The sequence below is a fragment of the Hemitrygon akajei genome, chromosome 9 (genome assembly GCF_048418815.1).
Source record: "Hemitrygon akajei chromosome 9, sHemAka1.3, whole genome shotgun sequence".
Taxonomy (NCBI): Eukaryota; Metazoa; Chordata; class Chondrichthyes; order Myliobatiformes; family Dasyatidae; genus Hemitrygon; species Hemitrygon akajei.
The window spans coordinates 42,437,681-42,457,507 of record NC_133132.1 but is presented as its reverse complement, the minus strand read 5'-3'; the positions used below and the strand labels follow the sequence as shown (position 1 = coordinate 42,457,507).

The window sequence follows — 19,827 nt, the reverse complement described above, 5'->3', positions numbered from 1 at the left end:
CACTCTGGCCTCCTATTGCTTCTTGCCTGCCTATTATCTCCCACTTGGTCCCCTCCTCCTTCCCTTCTTCCTATGGTCCACACTGCTCTCCTATCAGATTTCTTGCTCCTCTTACATTTTCTACCCACCCGGTTTCACCTATCACCTAGCTATATTCCTTCCCCTCCCACCACATTTTTATTCTGGCATCTTCCCCCTTCCATTCCCATTCCGAAGAAGGGTCTCAGCCTGAAGCATTGACTGTTAATTCATTTCCAAAAATGCTACCTGACCTGCTGAGCTCCACCAACATTTTGTGTGTGTTGCAATGAAAATAGATATTAAATTACTTGTATCAGATTCAAACTGATTGTTGAGGTCTAACTATCAGTTTTTATTTGAACTTGAAGACAAAAGATTGTTCCTGATCCTGTTTATTCTTTCACTGAAAACCGTTATTTTGCAACTTGAAATGTACCGTAGATTTCGCACTACAGAGCGCACCTGATTAAAAGCCGCTGGCTCTAATTTTAGAAAGAAAATCAATTTTGTACTTGTACAAGCCGCACCGGATTTTAGGCCGCGCCGGATTTTCGGCCGCAGGTGTCCCACGTTGTAAAATGAGATATTTACACAGAAAGATATTACACGTGAGGATTTTTTAACTTTTAATTAAATCCATATGGTAACATAAACAAATACATACTGCAAATGCTTTTTTTCGAACCGTGCCTGTAACGCGGCTACTTTTAAATATACGTTGCGTATACTTTTTTACTGAACAACATTCCAATATCTCCTAACGACTGGTAAAAAATATATATACTGCAGCCTACCAGGAAAAGTTATTGATCGCCTTTAACTTAAAAGCAGCGTTCGCTCAGATCTAATGCCGCTCGCCCCCGCCTTCCCGTTTATCGCAAACCGGTATTTCCCACAAGACGTGGCGAAACCGGGTGTGACGTCATAGCATCCCGCGATGTAGTACAGAAAACAAATATAGTTAAAACACTTCTAACTTTAACTAGAATAACAAATGAATTACTAAGCGAAAATATTATAAACTAAATAACTGCCATAAAGGCAGCACAATGCTTTTCTTCGAGTGTTTTCCATGTTGATGAGGGTGAGTACAAATGACTGATTTACAATAATTTAATTGTGAAAGTGCGCTTGATTTATCGTACAATTTCATTGGACCTCTGTGAACTACTCATCAATTTTATTGGTCTACTGTTACGAGGCAAAATGTTTTTGGCGGCATGAAAAAAAACCATGCATTAGCCGCACCGTAGTAAAGGCCGCAGTGTTCAAAGCTGTTCAAAATGTGGGGAAAAAGTAGCGGCTTATAATCCGACATCTACGGTACTCTTACATGCTTTGTTCTGTCAACTTTAATACATAGAAATTGTGCTTTTTTATTTGCAAACTAATAAATGCTGACTGGTTAATTTGTTACTCTTATTTAATTTCTACTGAATGCATTACAGTTGTGGACCAGGATTTTAAATTGTGGAAGTGACATCTTCAGAGACAACTACCTAGCAAGAGGGTTAATGGTGGTGGATATGGAAAAGGGAGAGGGTTGAATGAGTGCTGCCAACATTGGGATTTTTCATTGCATGCACACAGATTAGTGTGGAATCTACGAACTCGTGAAGTTGAAGGCTGCAGAGTTTATTTTATGCAGTCCATACTGAAAACTGCTGTTAGAATTTGAGGAGCAACACCTTATCTTCTGTCTGGATAGCCACCAACCTGATGGCATGAATATTGATTTCTCCTGTCAGTAAAAAAAAATATCCTCCCCTTCTATTCTCCCCTCTGACCTTTTACCTCTTCTCACCTCCCCCAGGGTCCCCTCCTCCTTCCCTTTCTCCTGTGGTCTACTCTCCTAACAGATTCCTCCTTCTCCAGCCCTTGACCTTTCCGACCCACCTAGCTTCACCTATCGTTAGTTCCTCCAGCATTTTGTGTATGTTGCTCAGAACGCATTTATCAGATCAGCAAAATCACTTTTGAAACATAATATTAATATGCCATAATGAGGATTTATTTTATTCATCATTTTTGCATTTCTTTTATCAGATTGATGACTATCATGGATACAAGATTCCTGATCCATATAAATGGCTTGAGGATCCTGATAGCGAGGACACTAAGGTAAATAAATGATCTATATAATAATATTTGGAATGAAAGCCAGGTCCGTAATGTCACATTGAATCAGGTTCACAGATCTGGCGAGTGAGACAGAAAACTCCGACTGCGAATAAGTGTATTAATCATTTATTTACAAGCAGTAAAAATTCGAGCAAACATTCATGTTCCCCAAGTTCCTGAAGCTACCAAGTTGAATATTCAACAAACATACAGAGCATACCTTTGCAGTGGTTATGTGCACTGCTTGTCTGAAACAAAGTAAGAGAGAGCAGGCCTCTGCCATGCGTTATTTTATATCTGGGATATTTGAAACTGGACCCTAGGCGGCTAACCAATGAGAAAGGCAACTGCAGTTTCTAAACTAACCAATCACAACAAAAGGACTGTAGTTTCTAAAGTTATCTGATAGTTTGTCATGCCACAGGCTCTTTCACTAACAAGGGACAGAGGGATGTCACCCTTTTCACAGCAAAAGAAAAGACTAACAGTCACTGATATGTTTACAATCTACCACATTGCTTCTTATTCTGAAATTCTCCAACTTGAACATTGGTAGCAAACTCTACCCATCATTTAGAGAGAGAGGGAGCAATCACTCAAGTACACAGACCTCTATTCGTAGCATGTACCACCACAGAATCCTGATGTTCTTTCTTCCGCAATGCCTTAGTTGGCGGCACCACCGTGGAATTGTTTGTCCACAAGGCTGCACCCTGGAGTCGCCATCTTCCAGGCCACTCCTGGATATGTCGAAAAACGGCTGGTCAGTGAGCTCTGGTAGCGGGAACTCATCCACCATGAAAAACTGCAGTTCGGGTGCAGCTGCAGGTCATGGACTTCGACAGAATCCTAGCCACCTTGAAACAGAAAAAAGAGACGTTAAAGAAAGGAATGATGAGCTCGAAGTAGCCACCATTTGCTACCATCTTAGCTCCGCCTCCTTTTGGATTCATATTGAAAATTAACATTCAGAGTTCCTGGAGGGCAGGTTTAATTGCAAGCTTCAAAGACAAATTGAGTAATATTTGGAGGTTTAACAAAACAGTATTCCAGGTTAAGATAAGGGAGCAGAACAAATTGGATAATTCTACCAAAGAACAACCACAGACATGATCAGCTATCTTGATCCTTTTATGTTAAAACTTCTGTGTTCTGTATGCTTTGGACTGCCTCCATTTTATTCTTTGGGTCATACATCAGCTAAAACTTGGTCACATATCATATGTGATATTCCTGAGGGCTTAACCACTTCTTATTCTAAATGTACTTCCAGGAGGGAACATCTCTCGGTGTGAAGTATTTCAGAATTTGATTTGTTATTACTGATGTGAAATTTGTTGGTTTGCAGCAGCAGTACAGTGCAATGTGGTAAAAATTTATAAATGACAAGAATAAATAGTGCAAAAAAAAAGGAAAGAGGTAGGGTTCAGAAATATGATGGTGGAGGTGAAGAATATATTCTTAAATCTTTGAGTGTGGGTCTCCGGGCTCCGAACCTTAGCCCTAATGGCAATAAGGAAAAGAGGGCATGTGCTGAATGGTGAGAGTCTTTAAAAATGGACGTTGTAGAAACATATAAAACCTATAGCACAATACAGGCCCATCGGCCCATGTGTTGAACATGTCTCTATCCTAGAAATTACTAGGCTTACCTATAGCCCTCTATTTTTTGAAGTTCCATGTACCTATCCAAAAATCTCTTAAAAGACCCTATCGAATCTGCCTCCACCACTTTTGCCAGCAGCCCATTTCACACACTCTCCACTCTCTAAGTAAAACACTTACCCCCTGTACCTACTCCCCAGCACCTTAAGCCTGTGTCCTCTTATGGCAACCATTTCAGCCCTGGGAAAAAGCCTCTGGCTATCCACATGATCAATGCCTCGCAACATCTTATACACCTCTATCAGGTCACCTCTCATTCTCCGTCACTCCAAGGAGAAAAGGCCGAGTTTCCTCAACCTATTTTCATAGGACATGCTCCCCAGTCCAGGCAACATCCTTGTAAATCTCCTCTGCACCCTTTCTATGGCTTCCACACCCTTCCTGTAGTGAGGCGACCAAAACTGAGCACTGAGCACAGAACTCCAACTGGGGTCTGACCAGGGTCTTCCTGAAGTACAGCATCTAGAAGGTGTCTTTGGTGGTGATGGAGATGGCTGTGTGTTTAACCTTTTGCAGCTCTTGTAATCCTTTGCACTTGAGACTCTGTTCCAGGCGCTGCAGCAAACAGTCAAAATGCTATTCTCTTTACATCTTTAGAAATTTGTAAGAGTCTTTGGTGACTTGCAAATCTCTTCAAGTTCCAAGCAAAGTGGAGCTACTGCCATGCCTTCTTGATGAGTGCATTGATGTGTTGGGCTCAGGAAAGATCCTCTGAAATGTTCAGAAACTTGCTTGCCTTTTGCACCCCATGACCACTCAATGAGAACTAGTTCGCATTCATATGACTTCCCTTTCCGAAGTCCACAGTCAGTTCCTTGGTCCTGCTAATAGTGAGTACTAGTTTGTTGCAGCACCACTCAAACAACGGACTTATCTCACTCTTGTAAGTCTCCTCATCGCCATCTGAGATTCTACCAACCACAGCAGTGTCATCTGTGAATTTTTATATAACATTTGAGCTGTGCTTAGCCATACATTCATGAACAGATTCAGGTTTAATATGACCAGCATATGTTGTGAAATTGGTTAAGTTAAATTGGCAGCAGTACAATACAATACATGATAACACAGAAAGAATAAAAAATAAGTAAATCAATTACAGTAAGTATATATGTATATTAAATTGTCTATTTAAAAATATTGCAAAAGCAGAAATAATAAAAGTAAAGTAGTGTTCATTGATTTGATCTGATGGCAGAGGGGAAGAAGCTATTCTTGAATCGCTGAGTGTGTGCCTGTACCTCCTTCCTGATGGTAACAATGGGAAGAGGGCATGCGCTGTGTGATGGGGGTCTTTAGTAATGGATGCTGCCTTCCTGAGATATTGCTCCTTGAAGATGTCTTGGATACCGTGGAAGCTAGTACCCAAGGTGGAGCTGACTAATTGTACAACTTTCTGTGGCTTCTTTTGATCATGGGCAGTAGCACCCCCCCCCCCCATATCATATACTAGACAGTGATGCAGCCTGCCAGAATGCTCTCCACGATACATCTGTAGAAGTTTTCGAGTGTCTTGGGTGACAAACCAAATCTCCTCAAACACCTACTGAAATATAGCCACTGTCTTACCTTTATAGCTGCATCCATATGTCAGGACAAATATCACCAGCCTATGTTATGAAATATGTTAACTTTGCAGTAGCAGGACAATGCCAAATATAGAAAAAATACTGTATTACAGTCGGTGTTTGTATATGTGTGTGTATATACATATGTATATGTATGTATGCTTATGTATATGTGTATATATATGTTTAATTAAGATGAGTACTAAAAAACAAACTATAAAGAAAAGGAGTAAGGTAGTGCTAATGGGTTTAATGTCCATTTAGAGATCAGATGGCCAAGGAGGAGATGATGTTCCTGAGTCAGAGTATTGAGATGTAGAATAGTGGGCTAAGCACGTATCCTTGTGGTATGCCTGTGTGGATAGGCAGCAAATGTCTATGCACTGACTATATGCACTATATCCAGTTGCAAAGGGAGGTACAGGGGCCTGGATTTTGAAGCTTGGGTATGAATACTGAGGGAAACACAAACAAGAGAAAATATGCAGATACAGGACATCCAAGCAATACACACACAAAATACTGGAGGAACTCAGCAGGCCAAGCAGCATCTATGGAAAAAAGTACAGTCAACATTTTGGGCTGAGACTCTTCGGCAGGACTATGTGTCGATTGCCAAGCTGTAATAAATAAACAGTATCTTACGCTATGTCTTGCAGTTGTCTCGGTGCTCCAAAGCAAAATGGACACCCAGTGAGATTGTGTCTACTATGTGCTTGTTGCAACGGTATGCAAATTACAGCGGGTTCAAATCGTTGTTCAGACAGGAGTTACATTGCAGTTTTGAGATGCAGTGCTCAAATATTTTGATTGAGTTATACATTGCAGTATATTTGTTCTATGTATATTGGACTCCCTCTATTTTATTCTTTGGGGTCATACATCAGCTATAACTTGCTCACAGTATCATGTATGATATTCCCAAGGGCTTAACCACTTGTTATTCCAAATGTACTTGTAGGAGAGAACATTTCTTGAATGGGGTGTGAAGTATTTCAGAATCTGATGTGTTCCAATTTTGAAAACTCAGCTTTGCTGCAGAGCATGTGTTTTACTTGTCTCAAGACAGTTTAAGGTTAAACGTAGCTCCATTTAGACATTTTTCTTTGAATATTGCGGAATATTGAACCAGTATTGTTATTATTGGATTTCATTTGCAATAATATGATCTTTTGTGTATAGAATTGATTTCAGCATAATTCTAAATTCTAACAACTAAGTTAAGAAACTTAATTGATCAATATTCTGATACTTATTTTGAGAAATAATAGAGATAGACTAGATATTATTGTTTGTGGGGTATTAAATTAAAATTTGATCAACCACTTATTTGACTAATGCAATTCATTTTCATCTTCTGTTTTGAATCTGTTGTGCTAGGCTTATGTGGAAGCTCAGAATAAATTGACATTGCCATTTTTGGAAAAGTGTCCAGTAAGAGAGAAGTTCAAAGCAAGAATGACAGAACTGTATGATTATCCAAAATATAGCTGCCATTTTCGAAAAGGAACAAGGTACGGTTTTAAAATATTTGTGCTAGTAGTTTCTCTTGTGTGCTGGATTTTAATCCATGGTCAAGAGCAAATTGATGTGAATTTGGTAATGGTAGTCATTTTGTATATTGAATACAATATTTGGCTTTTAAGAATATAAAATGTGGAAATATCATAAACAAATTTCAGACCAATTAAATCTCATGAACCGAATGAAGACTGCTGGGAGGAGCTAGCGGATCAAGCAGCATCTGTTTGGGCAAAAGGTTATCAACGTTCTCATTTGAAACCCCTGCACGAGTCCTGCTGCAGCATTTCAACCTGAAACATTAACAATTCCTTTCCTCCCACAGGTGCTGTTCACCCGCTGAGTTACTGCAGCAGAATGTAGCTCTACTTGTCTTATGGGTGCCATTACCAAGGATTTGTCCATCTCTAGTTACCCCAAGAAGGTCTTCATTGCCTTGGAAATACTGCTTCCAAGACTGAAGTTACTTTTGGCTACGTTAAATTTTTTTGTATTGCAGATTGGCTTGCGAAAAAATACTATGCTCTTCTGGTTTAAATCAGGGCTATTTAAACTTTGATCTACAGCAACTCCTGATTGGTCTGCTTATGTGGAAAACTTCTGAGATTCAGTCAAGCTAATTTAATTCCACTGCGTTGCATGTTAATTGTAGTGTTTATAAATTAATAGCTTTATAAAATAATACACTATTATATCATTCCTTGGTATTTAGGACAAAGTCTATTTGTTTGTTTATTTATTTTGATACAGTGCAGGATAGGTCCTTCTGGCCCTTTGAGCAATGCTGCCCGAAAATAGTCTCGATTTAATCCAAGACTAATCACTGGACAATTTACAATGACCGATTAACCATCCGGTACGTCTTTGGACTGTGGGAGGAAACCCGAGTACCTGGAGAAAACCCATGTAGTCATACAGAGAACGTACAAACTCCTTACAGGCAGTGGTGGGAGTTGAACCCAGGTCATCTGTACTGTAAAGCGTTGTGCTAACCATTACATTACAGTGACACCCCTACATGGATAAAGTCTAAATGCAAGTGTGTAATGAATGCAGTGATACCATTGAGGCATGATGTAAAATAAAGTGCCAACAAGAAAATGGCCAATTTAAATAAATATAGAAAAGTATTAAGTTGTCTTACATGGAAGTTTCTTAAAATATTTTTGCTGGTGTGCAAAACATTCTATTGTTTAATCTTGAAAATTAAAAAAAAACGTGATGTATAATCAACCTGCTTTTAGAAATTTGAATGAGCATTGAGAAATTGTGGGAAATACTGACAATTTTGTTCCAAAGCTCTTTGAAAATGGCACTGGAGCCAGGGTACTGAAGAGTAGCACATTTCACTTCCTTGTTCAAAATGGAGTGAGGATAAGCTCAGGAGCAACAGGCCAGTCAATTGTTATAGTTTTAGACTTCCCAGCAAAGTTGGAGTATGTGGTGTTTAAGGGATATGAAGTAGCAGACTTCAGAGAATCAAGGTGAATGGTTGTTTTTGACTGGAGAGAAATAACCTAGTATCACCTCAGGGTTAATAGTACTAATTCCTAGAGCTGGAGATGCAAGGACATGCTTAAATTTGCAAATGACACAAAATTTGGCAGTATTGAAGATTGAGCATAATGTAAACAAATTAATTCAATGACGGAAAATGCGTGGTAGATAAATTTTAATGTGGAGAAATATGTGATGGTGGATTTTGCTTAGAAGAATGTGGAGAGGCAACGAGAACGAAAGATGTTGTTTTAAAAGTGGTGTAGGAGCAAAGGGTCCTGGGAGTACAAGTGCACATAATTGAATGTGGCAGGACAAGCTGAGAATTGATCAATAAGATGTACAAAATTCTAGGCCCTATCAACAGAGGGATATATTATAAAAGCAGGGAAGTCATGCAGTGAATCCTTACAAAACACTTTTATGGCTTTAGCTGGATTATTGTGGGCACCATGGTAGCGTAGCAGTTAGGGTGACGCCAATACAGCTCGGCGAGTTCTGGGGTTCAAATTTGATGCCATTCTGTAAGGAGTCTGTATATCCTCCCTGTGGAATATGTCAGTTTACCTCCGGTGCTCCAGTTTCCTCCCACATTCCAATGACGTACTGGATAGGTGAATAAATCACTGTAAATTGTCCTGTGATTAAGTTAAGGTTAACCAGGTTTATCGGGTTACACAGCATGGCTCAAAGGACCAGCTGGGCCTACTCCATGTTGTATCACTAAGTAACATAAAATAAAATAAAACTGGATTAGCAAATTTGCAGATGTCGTTAAGATTGGGGGTGTAGTGTCAGTAAGGAAGACTATCAGAGCTTGCAGTGTGACCTGGACCTGGAAAAGTAGTCTGGAAAATGGCAGATGGAATTTAATGCAGGCAAGTGTGAGGTGTTGCATTTTGGTAGATTGGTTGGTCTTGCACGTGGACAGTACGGCACTGAGGACAGTGGTAGAACAAAGGGATTTGGGAATGCAGGTCCATAATTCATTAAAAGTGATGACATGGGTGGATACGGTCATAAAGAAAGCTTCTGGCACATTGGCTTTCATAAATCAAAATACTGAGTACAGGAAATGGGATGTTATGTTGAAATTGTATAAGACATTGGTGAGGCCGAAGTTGGAGTATTGTGTGCAGTATTGGTCACCTACCTAAGGAAAGATGTAAATAAACTTGAAAGAGTACAGAGAAAATGTACGAGAAGGCCTGAGTAATAAGGAAAGATGGAATAGGTTAGGATTTTATTTCTTACAAGAGAAGATTGAGGGAGACTTGATTGACATATATGAATTATGTGAGGTATAGATGGGGTAACTGCAAGTATGCTTTTTCCACTTAGGTTGGGTAGTCATGGGTTAAGGGTGAAAAGTGAAATATTTAAGGGGAACAGGAGGGGAAATTTCACTTGAGGGTCATGAGAGTGTGGAACGAGCTGCCAGCCCAAGCGGTGCACCCTAGATGGAGTTCAACGTTTAAGAGAAGTTTGAATAGGTACATTGATAGTAGGGATATGGAGGGCTAAGGTCTGGGTACAGGTCAATGGGACTAAGCGGATTAAATAGTTGGGCACAGACAAGATCGGCTGAAGAGCGTGTTTCTGTGCTGTACTTTTCTATGACTATGGCTCTAAAATAGAATTCTGGTCACAACATTACAGGACTGATGTGGAAGAATTTGAGGAGATCCAGAAAAGATTTATTACAACGGTTTCTCAGAGAGAGAGAGAGTGTTTTTTTTAAGAGAAGAGAACATAGAGGCAAGATTTCATAGAAGTATAGTATCTAAATTGACAGACCTACATAATAATTAGAGGATGCGCCCTTTAATTGTGAACTTACATCACAAATTTAAAATAAATGGGAAGATAATTATGAGTGACTTATGGAACAACTATTTTGCAGAGATTTTGGTTAGAATCTAGACTGTATTGCCTGCAGATCCAGTGGAAGGAGGTGGATGGGCTGAATTTTTTTAGCTGTGCCCAGGAAGGATTTCTGACTCAAAATGTAGACAGGACCGTTAGAGGAGAAGTCATGCTGGATCTGGTGCTATGCAATGAACCGGATCAGGCGTCAGAATTCTCGGTGGGTTAACATTTCAGAGGCAGTGACCATAGCTCCCTGTCCATTACCATAGCTTTGGAGAAGGATAGGGGCAGACAGTATGGGAAAGTATTTAATTGGGGGAAGAGGAATTATTATAGTATTAGCCAGGGACTTAGGGGCATAAATTGGTAACTATTGTATTCTGAGAAATACAAAACAGAATTGTAGAAGTTGCTTTGGGAGCACTTGAATGGGGTTCTGGATAGTTTTGTCCCATTGAGGCAGGAAAAGGATGGTAGGGAGAAAGAGCCATGGTTGACGAGATATGAAACATCTAATCAAGAGGAGGAAAGGAGTTTACTTAAGGTTTAGGAAGCAAGGATCAGATAGGGCTCTAGAGAGTTACAAATTAGCAGGAAGGATCTTGTGGTCTTAGTGAACTAGAAAGAGTATGAAAAGGCCTGGGTGGAAAACCCTAAGGTATTCTACAGATATTTGAGGATGTGACACAGCACATTGATGAAAGTATAGTAGTGGATGCAGTATATATGAATTTTAGTAAGGTGTTTGATAAGGTTCTCCGTGATAGGCTCATTCAGAAATGGGAAACATGGGATCCAGGGGAATTTGGTGTGTGGATGCAGAATTGGTTTGCCTGTGGAAGGCAGAGGATGGTTGTAGAGGGAGCCTGTTCTGCCTGGAGGTCAGTAACTAATGGTGTTCCACATGGATCTGTTCTGAGACCCTTGCTCTTTGTGATTTTTATAACTAATGGGTGAGCAATAGGAAGGATGGGCTAGTAAGTCTAGATGACAGAAAACTTGGTGGAATTGGGGATAACATAGAAGGTTGTTGTAGGTTACAGCAGGACATTGATAGGTTGCAGAACTAGGCTGAGAATGGCAGATGGAATTCATTCCAGAAAAATGTGAAGTGATTCACTTTGGAAGTTCAAACTTGAAGGCAGAATACAAAGTTAATGGCAGGATTCTTAACAGTATGGAGGATCAGGGTCCACGTCCATAGATCCCTCAAAGTTTCAGCGCAAGATTATGGGGTTGGTTAAGAAGGTATATGGTGTGTTGGCCATCATCAGTTGGGATTGAGTTAAGAGCCACAAGGCACTGCTGTAAAACCTTGGTTAGACTACAATTGGAATATTGTGTTTAGTTCTGGTCATCTCATTACAGGAAGGATATGGAAGCTTTAGAGAGGGTACAGAGGAAATTTACCAGGATGTTGCCTGGATTAGAGAATATTTCTTATGAGAGTAAGTTGAGTGAGCTAGGGCTTTTTTTTCCTTCGGAGTGAAGGAGGGTGAGAGGTGACTTGATAGAGGTGTACAAAATGATAAAAAGCATAAGTCCTGAAACTTTTTCCCAAGGTGGAAATGACTAATATGAGGGGCATAATTTTAAGGTGATTGTAAGAAAGTTTAGGAGAGATATCAGAAGTAAGTTTCTTTTTACACAGAATAGTGGGTGTGTAGAACATTAGGTGGATACATTAGGGACATTTGAGAAACCTGTGGGTAGGCAGATGGATGATAGAAGCAGATTCTGCGGATGCTGGAACTCCAGAGCAACACACACAAATTGGTGGCGGAACTCAGCAGGTCAGGTGGCATCTATGGAAATGAACAAATTGTCATTGTTTCAGGCCAAGATGGAAGGAAGACTATGCAGAGTAGAAAGGGGGGAGGGGAAAGAGGGCGAGCTAGAATGTGATAGGTGAAGCCAGGGGGATAGAAAAGGTAAAGGGCTGGAGAAGGAATACCATTGGAGAGGAGAGTGGACCATGGGAGAAAGGGAAGAAGGGGGATCATGAGGAGTTGATAAGTGGTAAGAAACCACAGTGGGGAAGAGAAGAAGAGGAAAGGGGACGGTAAATTTTTTTTACTGGAAGAAATCAATGTTCGTGCCATCAGGTTGGAGGTTACCTATACAGAATATAAGGTGTTGCTTCTTCATCCTGAGAGTAGTTTCAGTGTGGCAAAAGAGCTGGTCAGGGACCAACATTTCTGAATGGGAAAGGAGAGAGGAATTAAAATGCTTGGCCACCAGGAAATATTGGAGGATCGAGCAGAGGTGCTCAATGTAGTGGTCCCTCAATTTACACTGGGTCTCACCAGTGTAGAGGAGGCCACATCAGGAGCATGGGAAGGCTATGTAGGAGGGAAAGGTTAGATTGATCTTAAGATTAGGTTAAAAGATCGCACAGCATTGTGGTCCAAAGACTCTTCACTGTGCTGTAATGTTCTGTAATTAAAAAGACATTAATGATCTAAGTTGTAATATCTCTGGTTTTGTTTTGTTTATTATAACTTTGTATCTGCCTGAACGAAGATTCTGATAGGTAGATCAAATATCATTGAAAGTAATTAATCACTGAAAGAGACTACCAGGGTGGCTAGAAGACCCATCAACTAATACTTGATCACTGCTCATGAACTGCTCTGCTTCATTATATGACAGATGTAAGGCTTCCAATGCAATCTGATCCACATCAATGCAAAAACAGGAGCTGTGGTTGGGAGGGAGCAGCTCAAGAGAAGCATGATCTGCTGCAATGTCGCATAATTAAATCATAGACCATTTCTTCTCCACAGAAATTTGCCTTGGCAATACTGGCAGTCAAGGGGGAGTACTTTCGCACATTCCCCAATAATACCCAACTTTAGTGATTACTTGTCCTGACAAAGGGTCTCGGCCCGAAATGTCGACAGTGCTTTTCCTTATAGATGCTGCCTGGCCTGCTGTGTTCCACCAGCATTTTGTGTGTGTTGTTAATGATTAATTGTTCTCTTGACTTTTTGCTCCCTTGCTTTAGACTGGTCTAACATACAGTGTTTGTACATGTTTTGTTCATTTAAATGTTTAAATTACTCCTGTCAGCACTTGATCCCTGTCACCTTGACGTGAATTCCATTCTGTGTGGGCCCATCTCAATTTAGATGTTAGATCTTTTCAGCAGTGGGACACTCACAAGCAAGATGGCCAGCAAGATTATGGGGCCAGTCAATTAAAACAGGTGTTTAAAATTTCCTCTTGAAGCATAATGAAACTCTAGAGTTCTCTGCCTCTGAGGATAGTGGATCCAAACATTGGAGAGATCGAGAAATTAAAGGTTATGAGGAACTGATGCAGAAGGGAAGTTGAGACCAACATATATCAGCCACTGAATGACAGGGCAGGCTTGAGAAACCCGATGACACAATCCTATTGTGTTCGCAATGAAGTTCACAATCTCCATGTTCTATTTGACAAGCTGTTCTACTGCATGCATGTACATCGCTAAGACTATCCACATACATTTTCAATACATTGACAGCCTCTGCAACTTTCTCTCTTCCCTTTAGAGGGGGATTCCCAACCTGGGTCCACAGATCCCTTGCTTAACTATATTGGTCCATGGCATTAAAAGGTTGGGAACCCCTGTTTTAGCCACACCTCCAACCGTCTTTCTAATATGAAGGGCCATTGAACTGAAACATTAACCGCTTTTCTCTGCACAGGTGTTGCTTAATGTGCTGAATATCCTAAACATTTTCCATTTTGTTTCAGGTTTCATGTATTGCAATTTCTTGTTCTTCTACTATATACTAACAATGGGGTGCCATGGTAACGTTATGGTTACCATAACACTGTTACAGCTAGGGGCATTCCAAAGTTTGGAGTTCAATTCCAGTTTCATCTGTAAGGAGTTTGTATAAACTCACCATGACTGTGTGGGTTTCCTCCAACAGTTCAAAGGCGTACCTGCTAGTTGGTTAATTGGTCATTGTAAATTAATGGCCCAGTCCCAGGGTAAAGCCCTCCTAACCACTGAGTACACCTACATGGTGTGCTGTTGCAGTAAGGCAGCATCCATCATCAAGGACTCCACCATCCAGGCTGTGCTGTTTTCTCACTGCTGCCATTAGGAAGAAGGTACCCACGACTCAGGACTCACACCACCAGGTTCTGGAACAGTTATTACCCCTCAGCCATCAGGCTCTTGAAGCAGAAGAGATAATTTCACTTGTCCCCATCATTAAATTGTTCCCACAACCTATGGACTCACTTTCAAGGACTGTTCATCTCGGGTCCTCAATACTTATTGCTCATTTATTTAATACTTTATTTTCTTTTGCATTTCCACAGTTGTCTTTTGCACACTGGTTGTTGCTGCACTGCGTGCTGGGTGCGGTTTTCCGTTAATTCTACCGTGTTTCTTGGATTTACTATGTATGCTCGCTAGAAAACGAATCTCAGTTGTACATGCTGATGTGCACTTTGATAATAAATTTACTTTGAACTTTGAAGATTGTCCTGTGATCAGGCTAGTGTGGGCTGCTGGGTGGCATGGCTCATTGGGCTGGAAGGGCCAGTTCCATGCTGTATCTCTAAATAAATAAATGTGCTAGATTCTGGTTAACCGGGCCAGCTGCTTATTTAGGACAACTCTTAAAGAACAAAAACTAATCACGAAAATAGCCAAGATTTCCTTCATTTCGGACATTGTGCCGTTTAATTGGGGCAAGAGACTGCTGTCTATCTAGCGTCTAATGCATGCACTTGTGTGGCTGTTGGGACACCTCCCCATGCATCAGTTGTGTGTGTTTGTGTTCAAAAAAACAGTGAAGTTTGTTACTGATAGTTGGTGAGAAATAAGCAGTAAGACAATTCAGAATGGTTTTGCTCAAAGAAGTTTCAAGCATTCAGGCTTGGACATGTGAGAAACGGCTGGGAGTGCAAATTAAATTATTTCACTACTTCAACAAGTTAAGAATTACGAACAATCTGAAGGTATCAACAATCATTTGAATATTCAAATGAAAATGAAAATTTGGAGGCCGTAATTGTCAATAGCATTATATGAAGGCAGTCCAAAATATCTACACAAGGTGTCCGTGCTCATTTTGTTCATTTACAGTCAATCAAAAGAAAGCAGCAGCATAACTATTAGGAACTAATAGAGTTCTATAGTGTTGTAGTAGTATTGATAGTGTTCTAATTTGTTCTGTATTTCACTTAAATACTGATTTGTTACTCAGTTAAACTTTAGTTTTTTTTATACCTTTATAACTAATTTCATTAAACTTCAGCTAAATTTAGCCTCTTATTTAGGCTAAAATGTACTGTTCCCAATTAACTTGAAACAACTGTACCTTGCTTTTGTTTTGGGTTATTGTACTTCTTTGCCTCTGAACGGTTTGGGACTTCTTTTCCTGCAGTAAATATATTATCTCAATGCAAATAGTTGATGTGCCTGGTGGTGATCATTATAAAGGCCCATGTTTTCTTGCGATTTTTTTTTTAATTTATTTTTTTATTCCCCCTTGTGAGTGGCTTCCTGATCTGTGTTGCTCATAATTTTGTATATCAGCCACCTCTGTCCAAGAAAAAACAAACCATTCTGTCTTTACTGAAATATTTTATCTTATACTCCATCCATGTAAATCTTCCTACACTCTCTCCAATGAAATCATGGCTCCCTTACAGCGTGGTACTGCACACAGTACTCCAGTTATGGCCTAACCAATGCTTTTTGTCGTCATTCATGGAGGGAAAATATTTTGTGTGTTTTTTCAGCATTTTATTGCATCTTCAATTACTAAATAACCTGACATTTCTTGAATGTGCCCTTGTTGATAAATTGGTTTATTATTGTCACGTATCAAAGAACAATACAAAACTTGTCTTATAGACTGTTTGTATAGATCAATTCATTACGACAGTGCATGTGAGGTAGTATGAAGTCAAACAGGTTGCAGAATAAAGTGACACAGTTACAGAGAACATGCAGCGTAGAATGTTCACTCCTAGGAACTTGAAACACTTAACCCTCTCAACCTCAATACCATTGATGTATACAGGAGCGAGTCTACCACCACCCCTTCTCTTGAACTCAATGACCAGTTTTCTGTTTTGCTGACGTTGAGGGCAAGGTTATTGTTATGACGCCACGTCACTTGACTCTCTACTCCTTCCTGTACTCTGACATTATTTAAGGTGCGGCCCACTGAGTGGTATCATATGCAAACTTGCAGTTGGAGTCTAAGCAAAATTTGACTACGTAGTCACGAGTGTAAAAGGAGTAGAGTGGGGGCTGAGGATACAACCTTGTAAGACACCAGTGTAAAGGTTAACCATGTTAGAGGTGCTGTTACCTATCCTTACTGATTGGTCAGCAAGTCAAAGATCCAGTTGCAAAGGGAAGTGTGAGTCCCAGGTTTGGAGATTAGTTTGCTTGGAATTATAGCATCAAAGGCAAAGCTATAATAACAGTAAACAATAGTCTTGATTTACTTGTTCTTTCACTAATAAGGCACACTTGTTCGATGTCCTAATACTTTAACAAAAACTAATCAAGTCTGTTTATTCGTCCTAATACTTCATTACCATTAATGTCCATCTGAAATAATTGGTGAAATATGCAGAGACAACTTTGTGACATCAATGATAACTGAGTTACAGTTTTACATCAGCTGGATTTGTCTTCTCCATAAATTTTCTTTTGCAGGTATTTTCATTTCTTCAACACTGGCTTACAGAATCAAAGTGTAATGTATGTCCAGAATTCGCTGGATGATGACCCTCAGGTTTTCCTTGATCCCAACAAATTCTCAGATGATGGAACTGTGGCTTTAAGAGGTTAGCATTAAAATATTTCTGAAACATATATTAAGATTCTTATGTCTTTTAAAAATTCACAATGTGAATATTTATTGTTTTGTTTAATTTAACATTTACAGTTGTTCTCACAAACTGATTATTGTATATAGAAACAACACACACAAAATGCTGGTGGTACACAGCAGGCCAGGCGGCATCTATAAGGAGAAGCACTGTCGACATTTCGGGCCGAGACCCTTCGTCAGGACTGGATTTACATGGTCTCGACCCGAAACATCGACAGTGCTTCTCCTTATAGATGCTGCCTAGCCTGCTGTGTTCCACCAGCATTTTGTGTGTGTTGTTTGAATTTCCAGCATCTGCAGATTTCCTCGTGATTGTATATAGCAACTTCTCAGTCTTTTTCTGTTTTTAATTAAAAAATGGGGAAACACGTTTGTTTTCTCTACTGGTCATTTGAAAGCCTTCACTGAGAGTCTGCTGAATTAGAGTGCAATTTTATCCTTGCAAATAATAAACTCCTGTCACCACATCCCTAATTATGCAATCCATACATGGAAATCCTTGGCCCAAGACTGAACAAAGTGCCATTGAGACTTCCATTTCAGAAGTCCATTTATTGGGAGTACAGTGAAGCCTACCATGAAGGGTGGAATGAGTGCACTACCTCCCAATCTCCCCATCCTTTTGTCTCACTTGTGACAGAATCTGTAGTTTCCATATTGACCTTAATGCCAGTTCAGGACTCATGGAAGAAGAGTGGACACAAATCATGATCGGCACTGCTGAACAAGAAAAGGGGAAAATGCGGAGTTGTTTGTGTAATTATATGGCTGAAGCAAATAGATTCTTAACAGTTTCTTTGTCAACTGGAGCAAAGAGATCGCCAAGGGATATGGATTCACTTAATTAGGGCTTCTACTTGCTGATTTTTTAATCTCTCAGTTTGACACTATGCCAGTGCTATTTTTCTATCTGGTTTACTTCCTGTCAGCATTTTGTTCTTATTGAGCATATTTCTCCACTGTTCCTTTTCTTCAGCCCTTAAGTGGGTCTGATGCTACTTTCTATTATTCCTGTTCCTCCTTTTAATTTGTTACTGCAAACTCTCTGCTCTACCTAGATTCCAGCAATGCACAAGTTAGCTATTCCCAGTTTAATCCTAAACAGTAAGTATTGGAAGTACTTTGTAGATTACACATTATTGAGACAAAGAATGGTTATCTGAAATTATTGTTTTCAATGTTATCCCAAGGACTATAACTTGCTTAGTCAAATAATGAGATGTTCCTTGAGTTTACATTGGACTTTTTTAGAATAATGTAAGAGGCTAAAAAGACAGTGGAAATGAAATTCTGTTCCACCCCAACTCTGACCCCTGTCTTTTGGCCTCTAGAGAAGTTCTCATCTGATTAGGCACATGGGAATCCATAGGACTTTACCTTAAATTGTAGAAATCAGCAATCAATTTTTAAATTTTATCAGAAATAGCCAGCATCTGAAGTATTGTCACCTTTATTTTTATCGCCCTTGTTTTCATTCATCTCTCTATCTCTAGTCACAGAGTCATAGAACCTTCCAGCATCGAAACAGGCCCATTGGCCCATCTAGTTTGTGCTGAACCATTAATCTGCTTAGTCCCATAGACCTGCACCTGATCCATAGCTCTCCATACTCCTCTCATCCAAATTTCTCTTGAAAGTTGAAATCAACTCCACATCCACTCCTTGCGCTGGCAGCTCGTTCCACATTCTCACCACGCTCTGAATGAAGAGATCCCCTTCATGTTGCCCTTAAACATTTCATCTTTCCAACTATGAGCACTATGAGCTCTAGTTGTAGTCTCACCCAATCTCAATGGGAAAAGGCCTTTCTATACCCGTCATGATTTTGTATACCTCTATTAAATCTCCCCTCAATCTTCTATGTTCCAGGAAATAAAGTCTTAACCTATTGAACCTTTCCCTATAACTCAGGTCCTCAAGTGCCAGCAGCATCCTTGTAAATTTTCTCTGCATTCTTTCAATCTTATTTACATCTTTCCTGCAGGTGCAGTAGGTGACCAGAACTGCAGACAATCCTCCAAATTAGGCTTCACCAACGTCTTATGCAATTTAAATGTAACATCCCAACTCCAGCACTCAGTTATTGATTTATGAAAGCCAATGTGCCAAAAGCTTTCTTTACGAGCCTATCTACCTGTTCTGCCACTTTCAAGGAATTATGGATCTGTATTCCCAGATCCCTTTGTTGTACAATACTCCTCAGTGCGAGTCCTACCGTGGTTGGTCCTCCCAAAGTACAACACCTCACACTTGTCTGTAATAAATTCCACCTGTAATTTTTCAGCCCATTTTTCCAGTTTGTCCTACTCCCACTACAAGCTTTTGAAACACTCTGGTTCCGTCAGCTGCGTAAGTCTAGGGAAGATAATCTCTGACCCTGCCAAACGTGGGAGGTTGAAGTGCAAGCCCCCCCCCCCCCAAACCCTTTGTTCATGTGGATGCATGAATTGTTATCCTGTTACAAATAAGTACCACGAAATAACAGACAGTACATTGCATACAATTCAAAGATTTAGCTATATAATTCTTAATTTAACTAAAGGGTTAGTAAAGAAAAAGCAAAAAAAGAGAAAGGCCCATTTTAGTGAAACAGTCTAATGTGAACATATTGGAGCTCATGGTTTCCCCTTCGCCGATCCTCCTTCGATCTACCCGGGCTTCGTCGAATCATACAACCTTCTCACTCCGACGTCTTCTCTCTCCTC

The 19,827-nt window shown here is 40.0% G+C and overlaps 1 protein-coding gene across 1 annotated transcript in view; it reads left to right on the top strand.

The window, feature by feature from the left end:
• Positions 1 to 19,827, top strand: part of LOC140733044 (prolyl endopeptidase-like) — a 169,499-nt gene that overhangs the window by 12,632 nt on the left and 137,040 nt on the right. The window contains exons 2-4 of the mRNA XM_073055836.1: positions 2,068 to 2,142; positions 6,756 to 6,889; positions 16,945 to 17,075. Of these exons, the coding sequence (XP_072911937.1) occupies positions 2,068 to 2,142; positions 6,756 to 6,889; positions 16,945 to 17,075 (340 nt within the window). The remainder of the gene's footprint in view (positions 1 to 2,067; positions 2,143 to 6,755; positions 6,890 to 16,944; positions 17,076 to 19,827) is intronic.